The sequence below is a fragment of the Cajanus cajan genome, chromosome 7 (genome assembly GCF_000230855.2).
Source record: "Cajanus cajan strain Asha chromosome 7, NIPB_CcT2T_4, whole genome shotgun sequence".
Lineage (NCBI taxonomy): Eukaryota > Viridiplantae > Streptophyta > Magnoliopsida > Fabales > Fabaceae > Cajanus > Cajanus cajan.
In genome coordinates, this window is record NC_138523.1 from 49,672,301 (window position 1) to 49,691,923 (window position 19,623).

General features: G+C 28.4%; 2 protein-coding genes across 4 annotated transcripts; both read right to left on the minus strand.

The window, feature by feature from the left end:
* Positions 1–487: 487 nt before the first annotated feature.
* LOC109810613 (uncharacterized) lies at positions 488–1,420 on the minus strand. Its single transcript, XM_020374124.3, has one exon. The coding sequence runs from the start codon at positions 1,418–1,420 to the stop codon at positions 488–490; it is 933 nt and encodes a 310-aa protein (XP_020229713.1).
* LOC109810653 (SUPPRESSOR OF GAMMA RESPONSE 1) lies at positions 1,349–9,060 on the minus strand. 3 transcript variants are annotated; one of them, XM_083059975.1, is made up of 6 exons: positions 8,933–9,060; positions 7,931–8,066; positions 5,846–6,032; positions 5,271–5,761; positions 3,664–4,059; positions 1,349–1,545 (listed from the first exon to the last, which is right to left on the minus strand). In XM_083059975.1, the coding sequence occupies exons 1-6, from the start codon at positions 8,944–8,946 to the stop codon at positions 1,501–1,503; spliced, it is 1,269 nt and encodes a 422-aa protein (XP_082916101.1). In that variant the 5' UTR covers positions 8,947–9,060; the 3' UTR covers positions 1,349–1,500. The 3 variants fall into 3 exon arrangements, with proteins under 3 accessions (XP_082916101.1, XP_020229755.2, XP_020229754.2); XM_020374166.3 differs by lacking the exon at positions 1,349–1,545 and adding an exon at positions 3,085–3,562 and having other exon boundaries at positions 3,664–4,050; XM_020374165.3 differs by lacking the exon at positions 1,349–1,545 and adding an exon at positions 3,085–3,562.
* Between the last annotated feature and the right edge of the window lie 10,563 nt (positions 9,061–19,623).

Genomic DNA, 19,623 nt, shown 5'->3' on the forward strand with positions numbered 1-19,623 from the left:
ATATTAATTTTGTGAAAAATGAAAAAATAGGAAAATAAAATAAAATAAAATATACTCCAATGAGTGAATGTTGTGTTGGTTTGGTTTGGTTTGGTTTGGTCAAATTGCATTGCAAGCTTAGGGTACCCACGTGCGCCTCCCTTATCCCATAACCCCACCCCGTCCTTTTGATTCTTTTTCAGTCACACCTTGTCCACTTATCATACATCCCCCTCTCCTCATTTTCTAGACTCCCTTTTCTCTCTTATCCTCTTATTATAAGTTATAACAACAACCAAATCATTCATACCTCTCTTTTATTTCAACCTTCAAACATGTCTCTTAACTAAATATATGTCAAATAATTTTCAGAATTGTAATACTTCCCAACAACAAGAATACTCAAAATAATGCAGCCACAGGTTGATTACTTGCATTAAACTGCATACTGCATACTCATACACTATTGCATATACATTTTATTGACTGTGTATAGTTCTAGCTAACACTAAACAGACGATACATCTTTTTCCAATCTCCTTTGTTTACAATCAACATAGTACACCACAAAAGACACCCACTTGATGATGTTTGCCAAGGCAACCAAACTAATCTGCACCACCAAGATCAATATTTTACTTCCCCCACCATCCATGGCTATGAACAGGCACACTATTCTCAATCCGAGTCTCCAAATAAGACAAGCAACCATCAAGAGAATTCCATTGCCCCTGTTCTCTCTGCTAAGATATGAAGCCACCACCAAAGCCACGTCACCTTCTTTATCTTCCAAGATGGAAATAACGGTACCCATTTCCCACACAGCACCCCACTCAAGATATAGTCTCAACAAAGCCACAAACATCACCAAAAACACCAACACCAACAAACTGCCAACACGCAGTAGTATATAAATGTACACCAACAATGACAACAGCCCCAGGGATAGCATCGAAGTCAACACAAGAGTGTAGATGGATGTGATGAGAGGCCCTTTAAGCCTCGAATCCATTAAATGTTTGGTCAACATTTCCTTAAGAGTCAAAGTCTCGTTACCTGCGTGTATAACCGAAGCTGAATTCACGGTTGCAACGGTGTTGAAGAAATCGCACAATTGGATGATCCCCAGGTGTGACAAAATCAGTACTAACAAGTTATGAGAAACTTCGCCAATTAAACGGTCAACAACCATTACTCCTTTCCTAGAAAGACATAACAAACAATCTGAATATGATTCAGCTCCTTCCTTGTGCAACACTTTAGCAGCTTCAGCTAAGGTTTGCATAAACAAACTTTCGTACATGAATAAAGAGCACAACAGAGGAAGTGAGGTGAGGCAGGTGAAGATGAACTTGGGATTCTTACAAGTGATTTTCACAGCTTCTTTCATTATCCCCAAAATTCCTAGTTTCTCTTTCGACATTCTTTGGTTACCCTCCATTTTCTTCGCTCAAAATCTCTGTCTTTTCTCCTTTGTGAAGTGGAATTTTTCTTCAAGGAGGGATACACTATCTTGAGTTTTCAGTCAATATTGACGGCGTTGCAGTCGTCTACACGGTTGACTTCCTGCACCCCAATATAATAAGATGTTAAATATGAGAATATAATTTTAAATTTTTCTACAATTTTTTAAATAAAATAAATATTTTTATTTTTTTAATGTGTGGCTAAACTGTTTATTTTAAAAAATCACCTACAAAAAATAACTCATATTTTCTTCTTTTAAAAAAATTTAAATTCTTTTTTATAATTACTACTATCATTATCACGAATGAATTAAGTTTAAATTCTTTCTTACTTTCATGAAGAAAAAAATACGCGTCTTCACATTAAAATCCTTGTTTCATCGTTTGTATCTCCGGAGATGTAAGGAGAAGAAAATGCTTACAAAAAGACACCGACAATTATACAGGGTGTTGATAGGTGAGACAATAAAATACCCAAGAATCATGATGATGATCATCATTAGTAGTGATTAGTTAAGAGAGGTTTATTATAATCTTGAGACATTGCCTTACACTTTTTTTCATTGATAAAAAGCATTTCTGTAGATATTTTCTTCAAACCTTATTGTTCATATTAAGACCAAGGGTTTGTAGTTTCATATGTCATAGCCGACATATATGATGCGATGTTGCAATTGGTGACAAAGTCATTAAAAAAAGAACACCTTAACGCATTGTTGTTCCTTTTAACCAAGCATATAATTCAGACGTTATAGCTGTAGTCCAATACGGGAAGAAAATGGATTTTGCACTATAAACTCCAAAGGAAGTAATATGATTGATCGACTTTTCTTCTCCAATGAACTGAACCAAAACAAGTAATAATTTTGCAACTCGTCATTGTCTAGTCCAGATCATTTGTCTGTGAATAACAGCACAGCCAGCATTGTCTTTGGTCCAATAACCAGATATTTTGAGCAGTGTAAATTGACCTTGGCCAGTTTATGTTGCCCCGTGAAGGATTGCACTAGAATAAGAGACATAATTTCATTATGATTTGGATTGTCTCATCTTAGATGACCCACAATTTTCTCATACAAAGACCACAAAGGAACCATTACAGTGTGTGTCTCTCTCTTCTAAAATGGCACGTTAAGATGTAGGAATCCAAAGCTAACAAAGAGAGGGGAAGGGGGGAAGGATTTTCAAATGTTTCTAGATATTCAATTACATTTGGGTAAGTAAAGACATAGGCAATGCAAGAAGATAAGGTGATCAACTCATAATTGTAAGACCTTATAATGCATCAGTAAATACAGCTGTTCTTATCACCCCAAAACTAGTAGCAGTATGACAGTAGAGAAGAAACAAACTTAAGAAGGATGGTATCAGAAGTAAGAAATAAAGCTTGAAAGATTAGCCAGGCTGTTTATTTTTTTCACAACAGCAAAGCCAGCATTAGTCTTAAGTCTTTTATTATTATCACTTAAAAGTCTTGGCCAGTTGTAAAGAATGACTTAAAAGGGTTCGGCCTAAGCTCTCGCGGGGCACCCTCTAGACCCAATAGGTATTAATGCTATTGCTACCCCTGAAAATGAAAGTATAGTCGTGGATAGCTCTTACAAATCAACACAACCTGGAATAAGACTGTAACACTAAATGTTCATGAATCTGGCAGCACCATAATACATTTTATGTTTTTAAACAGAGTTTAATGGTAGACAATGCATTTGAACATAGGGACATTAACACTTTAAAAAGTTCAGTAACAGTAACATACACGTGTATCTGTAACTTTCAGAGTGAGATACATGTGTCTGTCTACATGTAGGCAAGTCAGGTCTACATCCAAGATCTGAGAACCTAGAAGGGACAGACTATAATTTCACCAACAACAAAAGCAAAGCATTGATTCAGCATGGTTGAACAAAGTATCAAAACACAAGCTCACTGTCTACCATTACAGCCCAATCAGTCAAGCAAAGAAGTAACAGTTCAGTTTACCCATGATCCTAAAATGAAAATTTATCCAAAAAAAACATTACAAAAATCTTTAATTCCATCTGATGTGAAGAACCATATTAGTCAATTGCTTTGCAGTCACCCCAGGAAATAAAACTATCTTGTGTACTGAAATCCTACAGAAACAAGAAATGCATTGCCAATCATGAAAATTAGGAAGGCGTGACAATTAAAATGAATTCAATGTAATGCCAAATCATTGAGAACATGGACATACCAGCTGACTTAGTCGCAATTCTGATGGCACTGTCTCAGGCTCTACATTTGTAGTGTCAAGGACAAGATTTTGGCACTCTTCAATATCTTTCTTCAGATGCTCCGGTCCTAGATGAGCATAAACAGAAAGACTGGGTCGTTTCTTGTGTTCATTTTCCCCATCCCTGCTGGGAGACTGGCTTTGAAGGAGATCAGCACACAAGAACAATGCTTCCACAAGTTGTTGTGAACTCAACAGATTCTGCGACTCACTATCCCACCATTTTGAGTCTTCCTCAGCATTGTTTTCTATATTATCTATCCCTTTATTATTTTGAGTGTCTACCACCAATAGATCATCTTTTGCAAGATCTTCACAATCAGCCTGAAGGTCATCTATACAATCCATCTGAGGATGCTTTGGTAGAATATAGAGCAGAAGTCAAAAACAGAAGAACAAGAATTATCAACTTCTGTAGGTACTATTTTTCACATTTCCCACCAGCAGCAGTTATCAAAATTAATCTCACAAGACTTTCGAATCATTGTCATTCAGATCATAAAAATGTATGAAGTTAAGAATCTTAGAAAAGTGGTTAGGTGGCATTGCAATATTGGACTATGAAGCACCGACACATTTGCAGAATGTCATATCAGCATGTCCGATACGTTTCTAACACGACACTTGTCAACACATGTCCAACACATCTACATATGTCATAATTAAAAATTATTATTTTTTATTTAGACACCTCTCCAACACAACTTTAACATCTTTCTGACATGACTTGAACACAAACTAAGACAGTAGGTTCACTTTAACTCTTAGCTAAACACTTATCTAACACTCTTATTATAAATAAAAAAATAAACTAAAGTCAACTTATTTATAAATATTGCAAAACTCATCATTTTTTTTATCTATTACAAATCTCATTTTCATTAGAATTACTCGATGTTTTAACTTTTAAGAGATATGTTTCATCTTCTAAAGGTCATTATCATATAAAAATTGTAAAACTTATATATACATGTTGTGTCCTCATGTCTTACTTTTTGGACATTAGATGTGTCTCGGTGTCCGTGCTCATGTCGTGTCAGATATTTGTGTCAAAGTTGGTGTTTCATAGGTATTGGGAGCAGAAGACAAATAAAACCGATTAGAAGTGTATGAAATCAATTAAAAGTAGTTGCACAACTAAGCATGCATCTATTGGAAGCAAAACCATATGACACAAACATCTACTCCGAAAAATGCCACACCATAGCACATCCTTCAATCAAATTAGCCTGGTTCGTTAGCATAAGCAGTAACATGTTTGGTGTCGTGCTGTAGAAAAAAAAAACACAAACGGAACTTTCTATATTAGATATTTAGATTAATAGCAACTTTCATTTTGATTTTGACATCTTAGCAAAATACATGCCTAAGATTAAATCCAGATACAGCGCTTAAAATGCTTTTGGGTGAAGAAAAAATGAGCCCAAATTGCAAAAGAACAGCTACATTTTCATTACGTGATGCATCCTCTTCTTAAAATATAGCAAAACATGCGGGAAGAAAGTCTGGCAGATGATAAATGGAAAGATATTTTAGATTTGCTAAGAATAAACGGTTGAAGGTTTTACCTGAGGAATATGACGTGATTCTTCTTTTAGTTTTAGGTCTAGATTTGAACATTGCTTTTCAATACGAGGAGGTTCAGGAGTCACAGACTTGGGAGTGACTGGATCCACTTTCAATAAAGTTGCTTCAGTAATTTCAGGAATATCCTGGTCATCGTTTTCACCAAATTTGACTTGCAGCTGCTGATAAAAAACTTTAGAGATAACATACTCTCCATCCTTTTCATCCTCTTGTGTTCCTAGATGATATTGATGCATGACCCAATTAGTTTTTTCAGATTTTCCTCCTCTCACCAGGCTTACATACAGGACCATAATCTTTTTGCAGCCTTTTTGAACCCCGTTGAAGATGACAGGTTTAGTCCTTCCAGTCTTGTGCCAGCGGACGTCACCAAAATCCTGATCACATATTTTTCGACGCTTTCGACTGCCAGTATTATAAGCCTTGATTGCTCGATGGAAAAAATGGGAAGCATTTCCATCTTGCTTGACACCTAAAAAGGGTAATCATAAGCTAGTTATGTTCATTGAGATTAAAAATCTAGCATTAACATTTGCATAGAACTCATGATATCCACCTGGTAAATGTTGAGGATGAGTATAACAAATCCCCCCATCCGCTTCAAGAGTAGTAATAAATTCATCAATGAAGGGGTGCGGTCTTGAGTTTCCTGCACCAACTTTTGCAAGCAAGTGCCATATTATCTCTTGATCAGATGGATCAAATTTAACGCCTTTAGGTAGTCCAGGCCACTCCTGTGCTACCTAACAACAGAAAGATTTCAAATGAGCAGAGCATCTATAACTATAAACGCAACACTTGGGGACAAAATGATGAAGTTTAGAACTTAATTTCATTATATGTTTAAGCTTTTCAACTCAATAATGCGAATGAACTTTTAGGACACATTGTTGTGACTCCAGATACATATAGGACTAACCCTTACGCTGATACAGTAGATCGTAATCCAAATTAAATGAGGAATCATGAAATGCTAAAAAAATATATATATGAAAACTGATGGTAAAAGAGAATGCAACATATTCTAAATTGCTCTTTAGATATAATCAAAATACTATTAGATATCCTTCATATATTCTAACACTCCCCTTGAGCTAAAGTTTACTAAACTTTAAGCTCGTCACAATTGAACCCTTTAAATATAATATTGGCTCAACAACACAATCATGGCTGAAATGATTGTCATCCTAGGACTTGAGAACCTAGGGTCAGAGTGTGTAAGGAGAAAAGATTGGTGGGGCCATATCACGTCTGGAGTTGAGATCAGGCCAGACAACATCTGGGACAAAAACTCAGGCTAGATCACATTTGGGGCAAACATTGGTGTGTGCTAACCATGTTCAGGACTGACATCAAAGTCAGGCCAAATCAGGACCAAAATTGGGGCTAAATCGCAACTTGGACTAAGCTGAGAAATTTGAATTGTTTTATACCCTTCTCTCTGCCTAGACACAAGACCCAGTTACTTCTCTATCGGAGTTGAAAATTCATCTTCATGCACTCATGATATGAATATTAGTAATGAACTTCTTGGTGCTACAAGAGCTGGAACTGAATATACGCAATACCACAGACAGCAATCCTACTTCCACAGAAAACATATCTATATGCAGTTGAAAATAGCAACAGCCACATAACTTTTATATTCAAAAGAAAATAGTAAGTGACTCATCTGTTGTTAATAGCTAAGTGGTAGTAAAGGAAAAAATAAAAAAGTCATAGCTAGCCTTAAACTGATTTCACCATTTGAATACAAACTAAGCATACAACATGATGACAGTTTCCCCTGGAGAGTAGAGACCAAGCATAAAGAATAGTGACAGTTTCTTTCCTACATGTAAATATTAAAATACTTCCACATTAATATTTTGCAATCCAACCAGTTAGGACAATTCATTTCTCTCACTTTTTTTCTTTAAACGTATAGTAGTTCCAACTAAGGCATGAATGAAAAACACTTCCTTTCTCATATACAATCACTCGCATAGAACATCAGTGACAAAACTCCGCAAAGAACCATAATTACTATCAAGACTAGTATAATTATGAGGTAACGTATTAGTAAACAAACAAAAGCAAAAAAATATAAGGGACGTTTAGTACACAAATTTTTTTTACTTTTCCTAGAATCTAACGTTGGGAATGTTAGTTTCCCGCCTTTGGTTTCTTATTTAAAAAATAATATTCCTTGGAAACATTGTTTCCTAGGAACGATTTTTGTATAAGTTTTCTATGAAAATATTTTCTTGGGAGAGGTGGGAAACTAATATTCCCAAGGTAAAAATAAAGTTTTAATGTGGTAAAAGCATCATGTTACCTTTATTTGGTTATTTAATGCAGAAAAAAATTCTTGATTCTCAAGTAAAATTTATAAAAATTCCCACAAATATTTATAACTAACCAAACAGATTTTCATCATTCTTAGGAATCATGATTCTTAAGATTTATGATTCCCATGAATCATGTTTCCCAGACATGAAAAAATTTGCTGTGTACTAAATGCCCCCTAAGTGAATAAGGTTGAGCGTGAACATTTAATATGAAATTAAATTTACATGCACAACTGCGGTATATATGCAGAACAAATGTTCTGGCAAAATATACTCTAGAACAAAAGGCTAGATTAAAAAGATACACATACATCACTGTTGTCAATAACATGTTCACAATTTGGGCAAGCTCTCGCGGGATTGCTTTTCCATATAACTTTTCCACATGAGCCGGAAGCACTCATTATTTTGGTTGCAATTCTACTTTTGTCCACCAACCATGATGTTCTACATATACAAGTAGAGACACAAATTTTAACAGTCTGAGACCATGCATTACTATAGAACATAAATCAATAATAAAATGGTTCACAAAATAATAACAATAATCACTTATCTCATGCTTCCAAAGGATAATGCATATCAAGAAATAATACAAGTGGTAGAATTAATGAAAGACTAATTCAAACGAGGAAAAACACTCGACCCTATAAAATCAGTCTAAAGATGTCTTAGAAACTCAGGAAGATACACAATCTAAGAAACACATTAGAATAAAATAATAATTATTTGGCAGGAACTACCTAGGTCCATTTAGTAAATTTTGACATTTTGAACAAGTTCTGATTGATAAACTTATGATCAAAATAATAGTTCACAGGGAAAAATTTCCAGAAAAACTGTTTCACTGTTAAAATTAAGCAAAACCAAACCACTAGCTTACTTACTATTAAAACTCACATAAAGTAAGCAGCAGACTACCGTTTCAATTATATTTAGGGAAAACACAGAAAATAGTAAAACAAAGAGGGGGGAAAACATTTCCTACAAATTAAATTTGAAGTTAAAAAAAGAATCACCGTGATCGGATATTAAACACGTTTTTAAAGCGCGTTCCACTATTAAAAGTGTCATCAGAAAAGGGTGAAGAATAGAGGAAACAAAAATTCAGACTTTGAATTGCTTACGGTGATCTTCCATTTAGTTCACACTAATAGAACAATGAACAAAGCAGGGGCAAAGGCAACTCAGAAAAACAGAACCGAAACCCCAAAAAAGGTGTGATTTTTGCATGAAAGTAGGAAACCCCATTTGCAATATAGAAAGAGAAGCAGAAGACAATGTTGGAAGATGTTGGAAAGGAAAATACATACCCAGCCATTGTCATTGCAAAGGTCGGAGAATGAATGATGCAATCAAGTGTGTTTGAGAGATTCAAAACCGTCTCTTTATGTGATTCTTCTCTTTCCCTCTCTCGGCCACTTTCTTCCTTTTATTTTTCTCGTTTTTAAATGTTATTTTATTTTATTTCTTATCCAAACCTTTTTGATTACTAAAGTTTTTTTTATAAGTTTAAAAAAATTATTTTGAAATTGTGCAGCGAGGTATTTTTAAGATATTTTCAACTCATTTATTTTAACTTCTTCGAAAAATAAATATTAAAATTATCTGCTTTTATATTATAATAATTAAGGGGGGAAAGTTACTTTGTAACTCAAAATATTTCTAAAAGTAAAATAAAAAATATATATATATATATAATATGAGAAATTATTTAGAGTTAATTAATAATAGTCATTAAAAATATTTTTTTTAAATAAGGAGTATTATCATTCATAATTGTGAAGATGAAAAATAATTATGAGAATAGTATTTTTTAATTCATTAAAAAAAATTTGATAACTAAATTATTTAAACATTCAAGAGTACTAGTGTAACATTGTAAGTTTTTAATTATTGTCTTTTAGCAATAATTATTTACCATATGGTATTTGAGGTGTGTTAGTCTGGTTATTTTTTTAGAATTTTTTGCCAGAGGTCCAATTCACCTTGAGGGAATAAATAATAAATTTATGTTCTCCAAACAGTTGACCTTCACTAAATTTTCTCTCAATTAGACGATTTTTTCCTGGAATCATCTATGTATTTGTGTACTTTGATTTAGGACCCTAATGAGCTAAATCATAGTGTTTAGTGCATAATTTTTGTACTCAAAGTTTGGAGTAGTATTTTTCCTTCTTCCTTCCTCTTCTTTCCGTACTTACATTTATAATGTATGCATGTTGATGGATTTTTGGATGCTTGGATGTAAAGTAGTGGATTTGGGGTTTTAAGCACTTGAGTGCAAGTTGATGGTTTGATCTCAATTTTTGTTGCATGTTGGATTTTGGTGTGAAATGAGATGAGATTGGTGTATATTCATGTTTGATACGTTGCATGCTTGGGAGTTTTTTTTTTATTTTTAGGTGGTTTTGGGTAAAATTCAGTTTCATTTGTAGATTTATGATGTCATGTCGAACATGTCTTCATAACATCGGCCATTGTTCCAACCAAAGGTTTATCTTGTCCACATCGAACATAAGATTGGTAGCACTAGATGTGAGGAGAGATTCTCATCTCATATTGGAATGACGCTAGGCATGGTCTAAATGACGTCAAACATGAGAGCATTGAAAAGTTTCTAACTTGGTGATGTTAGGTCCCAAATTTGGTGACATTAAGCGTGATCAAGGAAGAGGTTCTCTACTTAGACAATGCTAGGCACCAATGAGGTGATGCCAAGCACTAGTGACATGACATCAGTCGTGAGTCAAGCAAAGGTTTTTTCTCTAATATGAAGACAAAAATAAATTTTGTCACGCTAGGTGTGAAGTCTCAAGGGTTCCCTACCTTAGTCATGTCAAATGCGAGTCAAGTGGCATTGGATGTGGATGAGGTAGAAAGATATCTACCTCAATCGTGTCAAGCGTAAGGCACATTGCATTAGGTGCAAGTTGTGTTGATGATACATGTTGTTGATGGATGAATTAGTGAACATGAATAAAGTATTTGAGTTTATTGCATGTTGTATGATGTTTGATGAACATTAACTTTATATATATTGATATAGGCTAATATATGCAGATGTGATATGATGTATCATGGATACGAGCATTGATATGCTATATATAGGATTGATATGCAATAAATTGCATGGTTGGAGTGTTCATTTGGTATTAGTATGTTATTATTGAATAAGTCGTTGAGCATTGGTATGTTAATTATGGTTGGTGTGATTTGATCTCTATATGCATTGACCTGAGGTAATGTGTATAGATGATGCATGTTGATACGTTGATGTTGAGAATATAGTAGGCATTGAAGCATATTGGTTGATTTATGATTAAAGGAGATAATTTTGTTTAAAAGTTGAAGATCTCATATAGGAAATCTTGTTTTGGTACTCTGGGAGGCCAATTATTGAAAACCCTTATTGAGTAGATGTGAAACTCTTAGAGTGGGTTTTGTTGAGTCTTCTTTAGGTCCTTGTCAATGTGGAGTAAGGTATGAAGTTAAGATTTAAAATCCTTAACTGATTAATGGAAAAGTTGCATGGTTCCTTGCAGATAGTTAATGGGCTAACTCCATATGTGACTTGGTAATGCATGTCAAGGTCGTGGTATGTTTATACCCAACTATACTAATCATAGTGATGGAACTAGGCTTTCCTAATGTAAGTGACAACACCTAAGAAATCAAAAGTAGAGATTGGTATCCCATTTTAGTTGTTGATATAGCAAACGCATTGGGTGTGAAAATGGTTGGGTTGGTTCGGTAAGGTCAAGTCGATTAAATTATTCAGGTGTATTAAGAGATCTCGATAGGTGGATTTGTGACAACACATTAGTTGTGGTGTGTGGTTGTGATATGGTGAGTTGATTATTGTTCATGTGCATTAGATGAATACCTTGTTGTGTGGTATGATTGTGGTGAGTGTTTGAATTGCTTGGATGTTTAGCTTTCAAACATGTTGATTATTGTATGTTGTAAACCATGTGACATGTTTTGGTTGGTTTACATGTTGGAAAGTAGTATAGATGTTTCTTCCTATACTTGTATGTTTTTTAAATCTAACTTACTCTTATTTGTTTTCCATGTAGTATGAATTGTGATGATATTGATTTTTAATGGAAGTAAGGCAGAGTTAGCTAAAATGGGTTCTTGGAGTAATTGTGAGCCACACTAGTGGCAATCTAGTCAATGATTATCTTTGGGGGGTATGTATAGTTATGTTTGATCGATACTTAAGATTTTATTCTATCTTTATACTAGATGATACATGTACTATTGTTGAGTTGTTTTTAGTTACTTATATTTATATACATGTTTTTTTTTTTATAAGCAATATTTATATACATGTTATAGTGTGAATATCTAGTTATTTATATCTTTCAGTACGAGATAGTTTTGTCGCTATTGGTTGTGATCCATAACTAAAATTTATACAAATAAATATTATGTTTGAACATATAAATCATATTTAAAATATTGTATAAATAATTTTTAAAAATATAAATTATATTTTAAAAATTTTATAAATAGTTTATATTGTAACACAATATAATTGTTATCTATTAATAATTTATTTTTAAAATATTAAAATTTAAATATTAAATAATTATGCTAAATAAAATCAAATTAGATAAAAATAATAATAAAATTATAAAATTTATTTCGTAAAAAAAGAAGTCTCTACAAACATTCTTGTACAAAATAATAAATTATATTTAAAATAGCATGCATAAATATTTTTAAATACATGAATAACATTGTAGATATATGATAAATAATTTTTATTGTAACAAAATAACTATTTTTATTTATTGATAATTTTAAAATATTAATATTTAATTCATAAATATTTATAATAAATAAAAACATAATTAGATAAGAAATTAAAAAAAATTCTTACAAATCCTCTCATTAAAAAAAAAGTCCCTAAAAAGATCTTCGTGCAAGATAAAAATTCATGTTTCATAAATATGGATTGATTTATATGATAGTTGGTTAAAATTTATAATATATATATATATATATATATATATATATATATATATATATTTACTATGTTTGAATATATAAATTATATTTAAAATTAGTATACATAAATATTTTTAAATATATAAATAATATTTTAAATGATAACTTATTTTAAATATTAATATTCAATTTATAAATAATTATAATAAATAAATTCAAATTAGATAAGAAATTAAAAAAAAATTGCAAACCACCTGGTTGAATAAAAATACCTAAAAGTACTATTGAGTAATATAGAATTTGTGTTTGATATACGAGTCGATTAAAATTTATAATAAATTATATATAGAGAGAAATGAGAAATTCGTTTACTTTAAGAGTAAGTCTATCTATACTTACTCAATGACTCATGTTCTGCATCAAATTTCAATGATCCAACCGTTGAATTTAACATTCTCAATGCATAGATCAAGTCTGTAAATTTTTAAAAAATTTGAAAATCATTTGATACTTCATTTCATTAATTCAAATTAATGGATAATCATAAAATCATTTTATACATTGATTTGAATTAATGAAACGAAGTAGTAAATGATTTTTAAAATTTTTAAAAATTTACAGATTTGATCTATAAATTAAGAACTTTAAATTCAACAATTGGATCATTGAAATTAGGCATGACAATCTAACTCACCCCCGTGGGTACCCGCCCGAACCTACCTTGCCTTCGCCTCCGTACCCGTACCCGCCCCGCTTAATAATATAATTAAAAAATTATTTATATATATATAAACCAAAATTAGAAATATTTATATGTAAAAAATTGTATTATTTTATTTTTATTTTATTTTTTAAAATTTTGTTTATATTTATTTAAATGAAAAAGAAAAGAAAAAAAAGTAGGGGCAAGGGTAGGGCGGGAAAACTCGAACCCTGCCCGAGACGAGGATGGGTACCCAAATTTTACCCACAACAGATATCAAGGGCGGGGGCGGCAACGATTTAAATCTACGAGAGCAGAGGCGGGGAATGTAAAATCCGCCCCTGCCCCGCCTCGTTACCATGCCTAGTTGAAATCTGATGTAGAATATGAGTTATTGAACAAAATAAGTATACGTAAACTTACTTTTAGAGTAAACATATCCCTCTTCACACACACATATATATATATACACTATGTTTGAATATATGAATTGTATTTAAAACTAGTGTACATACATATTTTAAAATAAATGATTTTTTTAGATTTATGATAGATATATTGTATAATAATAAAAAATTATTATTATTTATTGATAATTTTATTTTAAAATATTAATATTTAGTTCATAAATGATTGTGATAAATAAAAATTAAATTAGATAATAAGTGATAAAAAACATTGATATGTGATCAGAAGTTCGATTATTAATTAGTATTTATGAAATAATATTTATTGGGAGATATCAACCTCTTAAACGAGTCTCATTATTTCAGAGGTTTAGTTCTTAATTTTTAATTAAGAGATGTCTTAGTTTACCCAAAAAAAAAATGACTCATAAAATTTGTCTAAGAACTCAAATAAATAATTGATATCTTACTTGTTATGAGCAATATAGCACACATTTTGAAAATCAATAAAAATAATTGATATGATTACTTTTAATTAATTCTAACATAAATTTAAGTTTTATTCTAAATGTATAAAATTAAATATACCACATATATATATATATAGTATTCCTAATTTCAAAAAGAATACAAAGTTAAATTATTTTGCAAATAGTTATAAGTACAAAAAAAAACTTCAAAGAGCCTTAGAAATCCTTCATAAGTGGACAACCACTAGGGCTATCAAAATAGGTTGGTTCAACCCGTTTGATACGATCCATTTCAACCCATTTTTTAAATTGATTCGCATAGCCCATCTTCTTTAACGTTTAAATTTTTCAATCCGACTCTGCCCATCACAGGTTGGTGGATTAAATGGCTCAACCCATTAATTCACTTAAATTGAAAAATACTCTAATTTAAAATAATTTTTAATCTAAAATAGAAATCATTAAACTAAGCATCATATAAATAACATTAAATCTAATTATAAAAGTGTATAACTTTAAATAATTAAAATAAAAAAGGAAAATTTTTGTCATTGGAGTGATTATTGATCAATGTTAAACTTCATTGTTGAATAAAAAACATATAACAATTTCATATTATTTAACACCAATTTTATTTTCATCTAAAAAGAAATGATACATTATTAAAATAATGCATATATAACAACAAGTGATGAAATGGGTAGTTGTTGAGTTGTGCTCATGGAAGGGTTTAAATGACTAGTCTGATCTACTATAAGTTAAACCTTAATAAATCTAATCAAAAGTGAGTCAACTTGAATTTTATGATCAATTATAAATTTTTTAACTTTTTTTTAACCCAATGTAGATAAGTTAACCTATAGACCTCAACCTACTTTGATGCAACCACCATTTGGAAAATGATTGCTCCTCGGAACGCTTTTGCCAAATTCATTCTGAATGATTAAAATAATGATTTAAATTATAAAATATTTAATTAAATAATTATTTTATAATAAATTTATTAAAAAATATTAATATTTTAAGGTTTCAAACGATAGTTCAGACAATCGTTCGAACTCTCTGTAGCATAACTCATTTCCTTTTATACTCAAGTGTTTCCCTTAAAGATTAAAAATGTGAGAATTCCTTTCTCATCTTACGTTAGAATATATATTTTAATTAACATTTTAAAAATATATTTATTATAAAATTTTAAAATATATACTAAAATATTTTTAATTTATTAAGTTATCATTTACTCTCTCAATAAATATTTTTTAAAAATATATAATAAAATTTAAAATAATTTAGTAAATTAATAATTAAAACGGTTAGATAAATAATGTGTTTATTATATTAAATACTTTTCAGTTTTCTATTCTAAAATATGTTTTATAAACTATTTTTAAACTATAATAAATAATAAACACTTAATGCTTATCAAGTATATATGTACTACATTTTGTAATAAATTTTAAAAATTGTATAATTAACTAACACGTGCGCGCGCTCACACACACACACACACACACACACATATATATATATATATATATATATATATATATATGAGGATGGTTCAAATAATATTGATATAATTTTTATCAATTATTATATTATTCAATAATCTTTAATTAAATGCAAATTTTTAAAATTTATCGTTAGAATGAAAGCTACTTACTTATAGGTCGCATATACAAAGTCTTATATCAATTCAAGATGATTTGATATCTCATACTTATAAAACAAAATTCATAATATATACATTTCAAAATATACTAAAATATGAACAATTTGGTTATCTTCAAATTAAAAATTAAGAAACATTTTGAAAGTTAAGAAACAAAATAAATAACAAAATGTCTACAACAAAAAAAAATGTATATTTTTATAAATAATATACATTAAATCTTTGGGCTAGCTATCCCACCCTTTAAGGTGCCTCTAACGTAGCGAGGAGATTAGTCACTGTTATCGGCCGTGGATACTCCAGGAACGAATCTAAAAAAAAAAAATATATATATATATATATATATATATATATACATTAAATCTAATAAATATGTTTAACAAATATAACACTTAATAATGTAAATAAAATAATTAAAATCATTACGCATTTCATTTAATAGTATACTAATTAACATGTTACAAGAAAAATACCTGGATAAACATTTATCAAAATTACTACATTAGTTATTTCTCTTGAATATTATTTTTAAAAATGTTTATTGCAATAATAATTTAATATAATTAATAATAAATATTAAAAATTAAGTATAATATTTTATTGAAGTATGTAGATACTTCCTATTAATAATATGACTAACAAAAATATTAATTTCAAATAAATATTGTAAATATATAATTAAATTTAACATAATTCATAATCGACTTTTAAATAATAATTAAATATATAAATACTATGTTAATAACATCAATTAAATATTATAACCTAATACTTGTGTTTAATTTATTTACCTGTTATATTAATTTTAATTCAACTATTTTATAATATGTTCCATGAAAATAGTAATTTAAAATAAATGTTTTAAATATATAATTAAATTTATTAATTATATAAATTGAGAGATAAATTGGTTTTTTTTCTGATATAAAATTATAATAACAATAACATGGTTCAAATTTTAAATTTCGTACATATTATACCAACTCGCTACTAGATTGACTTTGATGATTAAATAAATTGACATATATATATAATATGTATAATTAAATAAAATTGTAATACCTCTATATCATAAATTTTTATATTTTAGACTTTGTCTTTTGTTTCAAATTTTTTTTTGTTTTATATATTTTAAATAATATTAATTATTTTTTAACATATATTCTTATTTGACAATTGTTATTCCTACTCCATAAATCATACTTTCCTTATCCTGTAATAAGTGTTACATTAAAAAAAAAATTATTTCAAAATAATTGTCATGTTAGCTTTTCAATGTATTATTAATTACTTCTTTTTCATTTATATCCTTAATAATATTTAGAAAATGGTTGTTGTGTTGAATCATTTCTAATAAAGAAAATTAATTATAAAGTTAAATATGTAAAATCATTATTCACTTACATTTATCTATTAATTTTTTGTTTGTCTAAAATAACTTAAAATGACATTTATTGTGGACAAAGAGAACAATTTCTCTTACTCCACATATTTTAAGATATTAAACGAAAGTATTTTAGACTCAGCATATTAGTATTTAATGAGCTTAAATATGTTTTTAATCTTTCAAATTTAAAGCAGAATTATTTTTAATCCTTCAAATTTGAAATTATTTTTTTTAGTTCCTATAATTTTAAAAAAAATTATTGTCTTAATCCTTATATACTAAATTTCTTTTAGAAAATGTGTCAAATATTGTTATACAAAATCTACCAATTAATGTCTCTATTAGTGAAAATGTAACATTAACTTTAGTTAATATTACATAATTGTCTTAATTTATCACTTTGAGATATCTTATTGATGATTTTATAGACTAAAATAAGATTTTTGAAATTTATAAAGAAAAAAAAAATATTACCTACATTAAATTTGACTAATCTTTTGATATTCTTCCTAAATTGTCTTAGTTAAAAATGACAAAAGAAGTAGTACAATTAAAAAGTTATGCATTGAGTAAGAGGTATTTTAGAAATAATATCATTAAATAATTAAAAAAAGTTGAAATTTACTTATATTTAAGAATAAAAATGTATTTTTTTTTACTTATAATAAATAACAAATGAAGTATGGACCAATAATAATGTCTCTTGTAACATATGTCCTTATTTTACTCATGAATTTTGAAGATAAATTTTTTTTTTTTATATATATAATACTTCATTTATTCTTTATTATAAGTAAAAATAATAACAATATCACACATATTAAGAAAATTAGTTATCTACATAATATTTTTTTAAAATTATCTTTGTTATAAATGTTGAATGAAGTAGTCCAACTGAAAGGTCATGTATTAAAAAAAGATATTTTAGAAAGAATATCATTGAACAAAATAAAAGTAGTTAAAAATTGTTTATATTTAAGAACAAAAATAAAAAAGTGTATTTTATTTATAATAGAGAATAGAGGAAGTACTAGTATTTTAGTTTATGTAATACATAAGTTAAATATTTATTATATATAATTAAGATTTATAATAATTTATATATTTGAATAAACACCACATGTTTAAATATATAAATTTTATTTAAATTTTGAATAAATATATATTTTAAAAATATATAATTTATATTTTAAATTTATGACAAAATAATTTATATTATAGAAAAAAAATTATTTTTATTTATTGATAACTTATTTTAAAAATATTAAAATTTAATTTATAAATAATTATGATAAAATAAAAAAATAATAATAAATTATTTTCTATATATTAAACATGAATTTCTATCTCGCTCGAGAATGTTTTTAGAATTTTTTTTTCAATGAGAGTTTGTAGAGTTTTTTTTATTTCTTATTGAATTTTATTCTTCTTTATCATAATTATATATAAATTAAATATTAATATTTTAAAATAAATTATCAATAAATAAAAATAATTTTATTTTTACAATACAAATTATTTATCATAAATCTAAAATATAATTTATATGTTTAAAAATATTTATGTATAATAATTTTAAATATAGTTTATATATTCAGATATAAATTTTATTTGTACATAATTTATAATAAAATTAAATTATATAATAAATATGTTTGTACATTGCATAAATTAAAATACTAGTTAAAAAAATTTTAAAAATCCTTTCATTAAAGAAAAACTTTAAAAATACTTTAGCGTAAGAAACTAAATTACATTTATATATAGAAGTTTAAATGTGCATTAAAAGACCTCAATTAATGAATATTGTGATGGGTCATTGTCAAACCTTGCGTTTCACCATTTTCATTTATGACATTAAATATGTGACATTACTATTTATTATTATTAACATCTTATTGATATTATTAATGTTCAACATTACTAACTTTATTGATGACAAGTATATATCAAATTTGTTGATGACTAATCTACATAAAAATTAAATACTTGTACTACTAGGGTTAATGTAGTGGTGGAGGTTGAATTATATACACAAAGTCCTAAATTTAAATCTTATTATTGTCAATTAATTCTGATAAATAAAACACATAAAAAAATGTCTAATAAAATTTCTTTTCAATTATATTTTTTCTATTTATAAAACTAGACCTAAGACTTGTTTAAGGAATTTGAATCTAATTATAGTTGACCAATGTAATGTTGATATAACTGAAATTAATTTATTAATATTATTATAAAGAGATAAGATAAATAAATTTAAATGTATTGTTGTGTACTTGACATTTGATTTTTTTTTTTTTAAATAGACTTGTAAAATCAGAAAGTAAAATGTATTTTTCTTTTTTCCCACCAGAGTGGGCCATATTGCAAGTTGTATGTCTATAAATTTACATTCACTTCACA